Raw genomic sequence first — 10944 nt, forward strand, 5'->3', positions numbered from 1 at the left:
ATTACTTGGCATTAAAGCATTTCACACCAGCTCAGTCTGGAGGCAAAGCTAAGAAAAGGTTGGGATTTTTGGATGTACAAAGCCGGTAGAAAAAGATCCAAGTGTGCAGCCTGGAGTAGGAACGGCCAAGGAAAAGGCACCGTCTCTCCCCTCCCTGTTTTTACACCCTGTGTGGAATTTTACAATCACCATTAAAACTTTTCTCACACACACAAAAAAAAAAGCAGGTTCAAGTCCCTCCATCACCATTTTTTTTTTTCCACTGAAAAAATTCGGAATATGCACCATTAGCCTTATTTATACCTTTAAAAGTCCTTTATTTCCCACTCCCCTCCCCAAGTCAAAGCTACCAAACAAACGTTATTGAAGATATAAATTATCTAGAACTTAAATAACTTAAAATCCATTTATTTCAGCAAGGCTCCCATTGCACTTTTTTTTTTTTCTTTTTTTTTTTTTTTCTCCAGATAAAACCCCCTGGAGGCATTCCAGAGGTTCAGATTTTTAAAAGCACGAGTCCCACTGCCCCTAAAACCGAGGGGCTGAAGGAGTTTTGTGCCTGCTGGAAAGGCAGTGCTGATAAAAACAGATATAAATATATGTATTTACACATCTAGAGGGAAATCTGGGGGGTGCCGAGACAATAAATACTTGAAATACTCCCCCGTTTCCAGAAGCTCGTGAGAAACCCTAGAAAAGAACTCCCAAGTTACTTTAGAAGACCCAGGAATACACATGCACAAAATGCAGGATAAGAAAAAGTACAATTCCCACACTTTTCACCCTAAAAACCTTCCCTGTGATCCCCAGGTTTTTCCACACGACCGGAGGATTGAAGAGTCGGGCAAGGAAAGCTCCCCCAGCCGCTCTACCCCCCAAAACAAACCTGGTTTTGTCTCAAAAAACACCATCCTCTGCTCCCAGCGATTTGGGAATGCCCCCATGGATCAACCTGCAGCCTCAAAAAAAAAAGAAGGAGGAAACTTCCTTTATTTTCTCCGAGCAAACCTAAGACGGGAATTTCTCCGCCCGCCAAAACCTGCGAGCCGCCCTTTTTTTTTCCCCCTGGAAGCTTCCTGCTCAAACCCCTCGGGAAAAACACCCAACCATCACCAGCAGCAGCAGCAGCAGCAGCAGCTCAGCTGAGGTGGGCAGGGGTGTAATCCGGTCTCCTGGTCTGGATGATTTTGGGTTTGGGTTTCTTGGCGTCGCTGTCGCCGGCGGCGTCGCCGTCGCTGTCCTGGTCGCTCTCGCACACGTGCACCACGACGCTCGGGGTGGTGGCGGTGGCGGCGTGCAGCTCGTACTTGTCCCCTGCGGCACAAGAACAACGCCCAGCTCGCACCCAAAACCCTCCACCCTGCGCGAAAATTTACCGACTGGCTGGTCTGGGTTTTTTTTTTTTTTTTTTTTAAGGTGTGAAGATCAGCGAGGGAATAAAACCGCCCCGAGGGATTTTCGTTGAGCGCTGACTCACCGTTTAAAACCCAAAATAATGTAACACAGCTAAATAAAAATAAATTACAAGCCCAGGCTCCAGGTAGTTTTAATTTTATGTTCCGTCAGGGAAGGAACAAACTGGTTCTTTTCGGCTCCTCCCTTCATTTTTGTCCTTGTTCCCCTGTTCCTGTCACTCCTCGAGCTCCATAAGAGCGCAGCTGACCTGCACTCAGCTGTTCCAGCTCTGTTTTCCCAGGAATTTTAGGGGAGCTCAACGACAGGGGACAAAAAATATTTATTATAAGAGCTTATATTTAAATATTTATTTTAAGAGCTTCAGGTTTCTTTCTGGTATTCCTAAAAAAATTCCAAGGAAAGCCTGGAGTAAAGAAACAGCAGCTCTGCGCTTTTCATACGAACAGCAGCTGTCTGGTTATTTATAATATTATAAATTATATTATCTATTCCTTCAATCTGTTCCATCAAAACCACCAGCTTTGCTTCCGAAATCGGCTTCGGGAAAATTAAAATCTTTGATAAAAATACGTGATTTAATTTAAAACTACACGGAATTCATCAGCAGGATCCTGGATGGGCAGATTTCCAGTCCTACACGTGTAAGAAATCACTGTTTTCACTAAGAACTTAATCTGACATTACCAGTTTAATTGGGAGGTAAGGGTTTCTTGGAAAAGTTTGGGAAGCTCAGGAAGTTCAAAGGGGGTTTTTTTTCCTCGCTCCACATCCCGGTTTTTACCCCTCCTCACCTGGTCCCAACTTGGAAATGGCATATAAAAGGTCATAGTTGATGACTGGAGTTGCATCTTCCACCTGCTTCCAATCCACGGGGGGAGAGGCCGGAGGGGAAATCAGGAACTGCTTGTCCGGATTTGGGGGTGCCAGGTGGGAGCTTCCAATGTGCAAAGTCTGGGAATAAAAAAAAAGGGCGGGAAAGCCAAAGGCGTGGCATTGTTATCCAAGGAATTTTGAGGCTGGGAGAGGTGTTGTTCTCTGCCGGGGACTCGGGGTGGCAGCACGAGCCAGGATTGCACAGCCCAGCCACCGCGTCCAATTCCCATGGAACTTCCAAGGAAGTTCCCTTCAATTCCCCGGTTTCCCTGAAAACAAAACCTCTGTCCTTAAAATCCCGCAGTGGGAGGAAGCTGGATATGGCCTTTAATGACAAATGGGGGGGAAAGTCATTAACAAAAGAGAGAGGGGTGGGAATTCCAGGAGGGACAGAAATGAACTGGAACATCCAAAGCAGACACACAGGGATTCATCTTCCCCACAGAAGGATTCATTTTCCCATACAGGAATTCCTTTTCCTACATAGAGATTCCTTTTCCCAGACAGGGACTCCTTTTCCCATAGAAGGATTCTTTTTCCCCACAGAAGGATTCATTTTTCCCACATAAGGATTTCTTTTCCCATATCAGGATTCCTTTTCCCCACAGAAGGATTCGTTTTCCCACACAAGGAGTCCTTTTCCCATACAGGAGTTAATTTTTCCATACAGGAATTCCTTTTCCCACACAGGAATTCCTTTTCCTACACAGAGATTTCTTTTCCCAGACAGGAATTCCTTTCCCCACAGAAGGATTCATTTTTCCCACACAAGGAGTCCTTTTCCCATACAGGAGTTAATTTTTCCATACAGGAATTCCTTTTCCCACACAAGGATTCATCTTCCCACACAGGGATTCCTTTTCCCCACACAGGGATTTATTTTTCCACACAGTGATTAATTTTCCCCACACCAGGATTCCTTTCCCCACACAAGGATTCCATTTCCCACACCAAGATTCCTTTTCCCTCACCAGGATTCCTTTCCCCACACCAGGATTCCTTTCCCCACACCAGGATTCTTTTCCCCACACCAGGATTCTTTTCCCCACACTGGGATTCATTTTCCCTCACCAGGATTCCTTTTCCCACACCAAGATTCCTTTTCCCACACCAAGATTCCTTTTCCCACACCAGGATTCCTTTTCCCTCACCAGGATTCATCTTCCCACACCGCGATTCATTTTCCCTCACCAGGATTCCTTTCCCCACACCAAGATTCCCTTTCCCACACCAAGATTCCTTTTCCCACACAGGGATTCCTTTTTCCACACAGGGATTCCTTTTCCCACACCAAGATTCCCTTTCCCACACCAAGATTCCTTTTCCCACACCAAGATTCCTTTTCCCACACCAAGATTCCCTTTCCCACACCAGGATTCATCTTCCCATTCCATTTCCAGCAGGAAACCCTGAGCAGCTCCCAAACCCCACCTGGATTCCCAGAGTTTCTCTGGCAGCTCCAGAGCTGCTCCCATGGACATCTCCAAGACCTGGAAAAGCCTGGAATGTGCAGCTCTGCCCCTCGTTATCCCCTCAGGGATTCCCACCATCTCCCAGGCCATCCAAACAATCCCCAGGGACACAAACACAGGGAGTTTTCCTTCGGAGCTTCCAAGAAAAAACCGGGAGAAGCTTTACCTGGGCGAAATAGAGCTTGATCTCTTTTCCCAGGAATTCTGTCTTGTGCAGCTGGATCCTGGCATCTGCTGCAGACAGGGGGTTGCTGAAGTTGATCCGGACCCTCTTGAAGCTCTTGAAATACTGGAAGGTGATTTCCCGGTCGTAGGGACGGAAAAGGGACTCGAACTTGGCCTGGGGGACACAAAAACGGTGGGAAAAAGGGATTTGAAATGTGATTTATCCCCAGGAAATAAAGGAAAAGATAGAAAGTCACCCTGCCACCACTTTTTGGTGGATTTTGTTGTCTCCCTCTTTTTTCTCTAGGAATATTTCTAGGAAATACTGAATTTTTTGACCTTCCCACTTGTTTTTCTCTACAGCTTTTCCCCCTCCTTATTGAAACTTATTAATAAATTGATTTTAAATTATTAATAAATTAATTTAAAATAATGCATTTAAAATGAAAATATTATTAAAATTAATAATAAATATGGTAATAAGAATAGATGAGTAATAAAATCTATTAAAACAGGTTACAATAATAAATAATAAAAGTAAATATATTAGAGTGGCAAGTAATGAAAACAAATATAATAAATAATAAAATAAATATCTAAATTAAAATAATTACTAAGAAATAACTTACAATAATCAAGTGTATATTATAATAATTAATAAGTGTACAAGATGCCCCAGTGTAACAACAGGAGGAAGATACTGGAAAAGAAATGCTCCTTCTAAAGTTAATACCCAAAGGCCTGGAATAAAGTCTGCCAAGCCTTTGGCCAAGTGTGGAATTTTCCAGGAGGACACAAGTTTTAAGAGAGAAAAATGCAAACATATTTGCAAGGGAAATGTGATTTTCTCCAGTGACTCAGCAGAGCAAAGCCCATGAACGTTTCCTGCTTTACTGCTATTTTTAATCTGATTTATACGAAAAGTGCTTCCCCTCTTCCTGCAGAATTCCAGGCCAGAGGAGGAGATTCCAGGCTCTTGCCAAGCGTTCCACTCACACTCAGAACCACTCACAGACCTCCCTGCACTGATGGCAAGACATTAAACATTCCAGTTTCACCCACTGTCAGGTATTTTCTCTCCCTAAAAACTTACCAGAAGTTCAGTACAAAGCCAAAAGAAACATTACCTCATTGGCTTTTTTTTTTTTTTCCCCACTATATTTGGAATTTTTTACTACCATAGTTTGAATTTCTTTACTACTGTATTTTGCCTCTTTTTTGCTACTGTATTTTGAATTTTTTACAACTGTAGTTTGACTCTTTTCCCTGCTGTATTGCTATTATATTACTACTATATTTTGCAATTTGTTCCTATTATATTTTGATTTTTTCCTACTATTTTACTACTACATTTTGAATTTTTTCCTACCATATTTTAAATTTTTTTCCTACTATATTATTTCTATATTTAGCATTTTTTCCCCACTACATTTTGAATATATATATATATATATATATATATATCTAATGTGTGTGATTATAGAGGTGAGAAATGTCACTTTGGCAACTCAATAAAATGTTTTTGTCCTTAAAGTCACTGTATTAGGACTTATATCTATTAAATATATTAAGTATATTATATTGTATCCATTAAACACACTATATTCATCAAATACATTATATCCATTACATACATTCTATTATATCCATTAAATATCTCATATCCATTAAATACATTCCATTATACCCATTAAATGTCTCATATTATATCCCTTAAATATCTTATATCCATTAAATACATTCTATTATATCCATTAAATCTTGTATTTATCTTGTATTATATCCATTAAATATCTCACATTATATATATATTATATATATTCCATATATTCCATTCCTTGAATATATAATTCATTATATCCACTGAATATCTTATATCCATGAAATATCTCATCTTGTATCCCTTTAATACATTCCATTATATCCATTAAATATCTTATATTACATCCCTTAAGTATCTTACATCAATTCATTCTATATAATTATTAAAGATCTTGTATCCATTAAGTATCTCATTTTATATCCTTTGAATATATTCCATTATATCCACTGAATATCTTATATCCATGAAATATCTCATTTTGTATCCCTTGAATAAATTCTATTATATCCATTAAATATCTTACATTATATCCATGAAATATCTCATATTATATCCATGAAATATCTCACACTATATCCCTGGAATATATTTCATTATGTCCATTTAATATCTTGTATTATATCCATGAAATATCTCATTTTGTATCCCCTTGAATATATTCCACTAATATATCCATTAAATACCTTATATTACATCCCTTAAGTATCTTATATCAATTCATTCCATTATATCCATTAAATATCTCATATCCATTAAATATCTCACATTATATCCCTTGAATATATTCCATTATATCCATCGAATACCTTATATCCATGAAATATCTCATTTTATACCCCTTGAATATATTCCATTATATCCACTGAATATCTAATATCCATGAAATATCTCATTTTATACCCCTTGAAAAAATTCCATTATATCCATTAAATATCTTCCACTACATCCACGAAATATCTCACACTATACCCATTATCCCCTAAATACACCCACTAAATACATCACATTATGCCAATCGCTTCAACGCGGAGCCGAGAGGATTTCTTATGGTTTTAACACGACAGCGCCAGGCACATATTAAAAAAAAAAAAAAAAAAAAAAAAAAAAAAAAAAAAAAAAAAAAAAAAAAAAAAAAAAAAAAAAAGACCCACGGAAAAAAAACCTGGAAAAAGCAGAAAGTGGATTTTAACCTCCTAAAACCCCAAAGAGCGCGAGCAGAGCCAGTTCAGGGGTTCATGAGGGGGCAAACGGGAGCTCCGGACCCGCCCCGCTCCCAGCGCCGGCACCGGGAGCTCCGCGCCTTCCCGCCGGGCTGTTCCCGCTGGGCTGTTCAGCGGCGTCCCCTGCTCCCCCCACGATGAATCCCTGGATGAAGGAATCCCTGGATGACTGAAACGAACCCCTGGCAGCCCCCCCTTGGCTGCCCTACCCGCGTGTCCGGCTGCTCGAAGAGCTCGGCGGCGGCGGGGCCGGCCAGGAGCGCGCTGAGGGAGCTGAGGGAGCTGAGGGAGCCGCGGCCGTGCCCCAAGTGCATCTTGGCCGGCCCGAGCTCGGAAGGCTCTGTGGGTTTATAAGAGCGGCTTCCAGGGCGGCTGGAAGGGGCTGCTGACGCCATCCACCCGTCCCCGCCTCCATCCATCCATCCCCGGCTTCCCCGCATGGAAAATCCAGCCCTGCAGCTGCCGCTGCCGCCGCCACACGAATATTTTCCACTGGTGCTCATTCCACGCAGCCCTCGCTCCTCCCGGGACGGATGGAAAATGTGAGCAAAGGGAAGCGGCGAGGAGCGCCGGGATGGGGAATGTCGAGGGCTTTGGGGATGGAAAAGCAATCCCTCAAGTCCCTTTGGGGGGGAAAAAAAATAATAATTAAAAAAAAAAAAAAAATCCACAGGTTGGCATTTAGGGATGTGGAGGGAGGAATCATTTTCCTCTCGTTCCAGCGGGAATTCCTTTGGAAGCTTTTTCAAAGTAACAATTATTATCTATCTATCTATCTATCTATCTATCTATCTATCTATCTATCTATCTATCTATCTATAAGGTTTATATAAATATATATATGTATGTATGCCCCTCAGGGCAACTGTTTGTGTTTTTTTTTTTTTTTTTTTTTTTTTTTTTTTTAAAATCCACAGGTTGGAGTTCAGGGATGAGGAGGGAGGAATCATTTTCTTCATGTTCCAGTGGGGATTAATTGGGAAGCTTTTTAGGCTTTGGGAATGGAAAAGAAATCCCCCCTCAGGCCAACAGCCTTTTTGGGAAAAAAATCCACAGGTTGGAATTTTGGGATGAGGAGGGAGGAATAATTTTCCTCACGTTCCAGGGGGAATTCATTTGGAAGCTTTTCCAAAGTAACAAGTATTATCTATATATATATGATACACATCTATATAAGGCTTTGGGAATGGAAAAGAAATCCCCCTCAGGGCAACTGCTTTTTTTTGGGGAAAAAAATCCACAGGTTGGAGTTTAGAGGTGAGGAAAGAGGAATCATTTTCCTCACATTCCACGGGGAATTAATTTGGGAGCTTCTTCAAAGCAACAATATGGATTAATTCCCACTCTCACCTTATTAAAAACTCTTCCCAAGCCTCGGGGAATTGGGGAGGGATTTTATTTTGGGATGGTTGGGGGTGGCTTTGAGTTTCTTTTTTGTAACAGGAGCTTCCCCAGGGATTTAAGGGACAACCTGAAGCGCTGACAGCAGGGATATGCGATAAACCCTGCATTTCTGGCATTTTCTGGGATATCTGTATCCCAATTTCACTGCATTTCCCAAAATTAGCACAGGACACGTGTTTGAGGGTTTCTCTTGTTTTTTTCTGGAGGATTTTTGTGGATTTTTTTTTTGAGGGGGGTGGTTTTGTGGGGTTTGTTGCTGTTTTTTTGTTTTAAATCAAGAACCGTTTTAAAAACTCGTCACCATTTAAAGTAATAAATTAAATTTAAACTGAAGTTTTACAAACTTTTTGGGGACTTTGCACCTTCAGCTCAAACCCTGTGTGCACTTAGTTCTTTGTAATATAACTCAGGGCTTAGGAAAACGGCAGGTTTTATGGAATACCTGCAAAAATCTCATGGAGAGCAAGACATTTAAAATGCTGTCCCCAGGGCCACCCACACGTCATGAGAGCCAGGGAAAAGGACTCTCCAGGCCACCTTTCAGATGTCACTTTGTCATCTAAAAGGCAGGGCAGGAGCCTGCTGTGCTGTCTGTAAACAAACTGACTGTTCTGAGAACATTTCTCACCTCACAAACCCATTTTTTTTTCCCCCTGTGTGTTCTCCAGACATAAAATAAACATCGAGTCTCCCACTGCTACACACCGGGATGTCCATCTGCCTCCTTAAAACCCCAAGGAATCGGTTCTAGTGTGTTCCATTGTATCACTGCCACCATCATTTTTGGGGGGGGAGGTTTGTCACGATCACACAGTCCTGGTTTGGGTTGGAAGGGATTTAAAGGACCACCCAGTGCCACCCCCCAGTCATGGGCAGGGACACCTTCCACCAGCACAGGGTGCTCCAAGCCTTGTCCAACCTGGCCTGGGATACTTCCAGGGATCCAGGGGCAGCCGCAGCTTCTCTGGGAATTCTATCCCAGCCCCTCCCCACCCTCACAGGGAAGAATTCCTTCCAGTGTCCCACATAACCCCCCGTCCTCCTTCAGCTCGAGGCCAGAGCGTATTAAACAAACCACCCTGAATTATTACAAATCAAACCTGCCAAGAAAAGCCCCAGCTCTCGGTGCCCCTGCCCAGCTCACCAAGGGCTGTTTGAGGAGCAGCTTCACCCTGAGCTGGTGTAGAAAGCAGCAGCCAAAGTTAACACAACCCCCTGTTGCCAAAGCCTGGCGATGTTGAAATGTTCCCTCGGCCCCTGGAACTGCTGGGTAAGGACCTGCAAACCCTCTGTGTGGAACGGGAACACCACCGGGCTATCAGGGTTTGTGGAGCTGATGTTCTGATGTTATCACAGGGCAGGTTTTTGTTCTGCCTTTTATCTCCCCCTGGGGAGTTTGGGGCTTTCTGCCTTCTCTTGGAGCCTCCCCAGTGACCCACAGGGCGAGACCGAGGGCAAGGGCAGCACCTGCTTCAAGGTGTGTGTGTGTGTCATTAGGGACTAATTAATGCCACGATTCATCAGGGCAGAGGGGGGTTCTGGTGCCTCCAATATGAGGATCATGTGAAATTGTTGGAACAAGCGGAGAGGAGGCCACAAAGTTCCTCAGGGGACTGGAGAAGCCTCCCCTGTGGAGAAAGGCTGGGAGAGCTGGGGCTGCCCAGCCTGGAGAGGAGAAAGAAGGGTGTGTGGAGACCTCAGAGCACCTGAAGGGGCTCCAGGGAAGCTGGAGAGGGACTGATCATCAGGAACTGCACTGCCAGGAAAGGGGGAGTGGGTAGAGATTCAAAGAGGGGAGATTTAGGTGAGATATTGGGAAGGAATTGCTGGCTGGGAGGGTGGGCAGGCCCTGGCACAGGTTGGGCAGAGAAGCTGTGGCTGCCCCTGGATCCCTGGAAGTGTCCCAGGCCAGGTTGGAGCAACCTGTGCTGGTGGAAGGTGTCCCTGCCCACGGCAGGGGGTGGAATGAGATGATCCCTAAGGTCCCTTCCTCAGGTTTCCCTTTTTCCCTTGGGAGGTGCAGATTCCAGGGCTCAAGTTGGGAAAGCTGAGTTCTGAACATCACACACAAGATGCTCAGTGAAGTCCTGAAGTCTTCCCAAATATCAGCACCACGTGGTGCTGACCCTCCACCAGGATAATCGTGGTGGGAAAGGAAAAACAAGGAGCCAAAGGAGTGCATGGAACAGTGGGAGCACAAAATGAATGAATGCCACAGTAAGTCTGTAATTTAAACCCCACATGCAGCAGGAGAGGGAAGGGAGAGGAGGAGATGAGGCCACAGAGTTAATAAAAAAGCCAAGTCACAAAAACTGCCCAGAACTACATCAGCAAAGTGAACGTTCCGAGAAGGGAAATTAATGTAAATTGTAAGTGTTGGAAATTCCATAAGCCACTAAAATGATCCCCCACGAGGCATAAATCAGACCAATCCAGGCCATTCTTGTCTCTCCTCCCTGGCAGGTTTTCCAGGGAGCCCTTGGAGCTGCTCCCTGTCATCCCTGCACTCCCACTCCAGACCTGGCTGCTCCTTCCCTCTCAACATCCCATCGAGCCACCGGAAAAGTCAGGAGGTTAAACCCGTGAAGGGTTCACGAGCACGAATCCCTGACAGTGAAATTTTCTCTCCTGCTTTGAAAAACATCCTCTCCAGCACTTTCTTTTCCCTGCCCTTGGGATTCAAGAAGTGGGATTCAGGAAAGGGGATGTTTTCCATGAGGGGGGTTTGTGCTGCGGGGTTTGTTTTCTTTCGGAACTTGGTGAGGAGTCACATCAAAAAGTCACATTTAGA

General features: G+C 43.6%; 1 protein-coding gene across 1 annotated transcript in view; it reads right to left on the reverse strand.

Annotated features, from left to right (window-relative positions):
* Window positions 1–1085: 1085 nt before the first annotated feature.
* RCAN1 (regulator of calcineurin 1) overlaps window positions 1086–10944 on the reverse strand; it is a 32715-nt gene continuing 22856 nt past the window's right edge. The window contains exons 2-4 of the mRNA XM_027908593.1: window positions 3928–4101; window positions 2208–2367; window positions 1086–1314 (exon numbers count right to left, since the gene is read on the reverse strand). Coding sequence (XP_027764394.1) covers window positions 1139–1314; window positions 2208–2367; window positions 3928–4101 — 510 coding nt within the window. The 3' untranslated portion in view covers window positions 1086–1138. The remainder of the gene's footprint in view (window positions 1315–2207; window positions 2368–3927; window positions 4102–10944) is intronic.

Source organism: Empidonax traillii, unplaced genomic scaffold (assembly GCF_003031625.1).
Source record: "Empidonax traillii isolate 1590-97213 ecotype Southwest subspecies unplaced genomic scaffold, ASM303162v1 scaffold1764:size158975, whole genome shotgun sequence".
Taxonomy (NCBI): domain Eukaryota; kingdom Metazoa; phylum Chordata; class Aves; order Passeriformes; family Tyrannidae; genus Empidonax; species Empidonax traillii.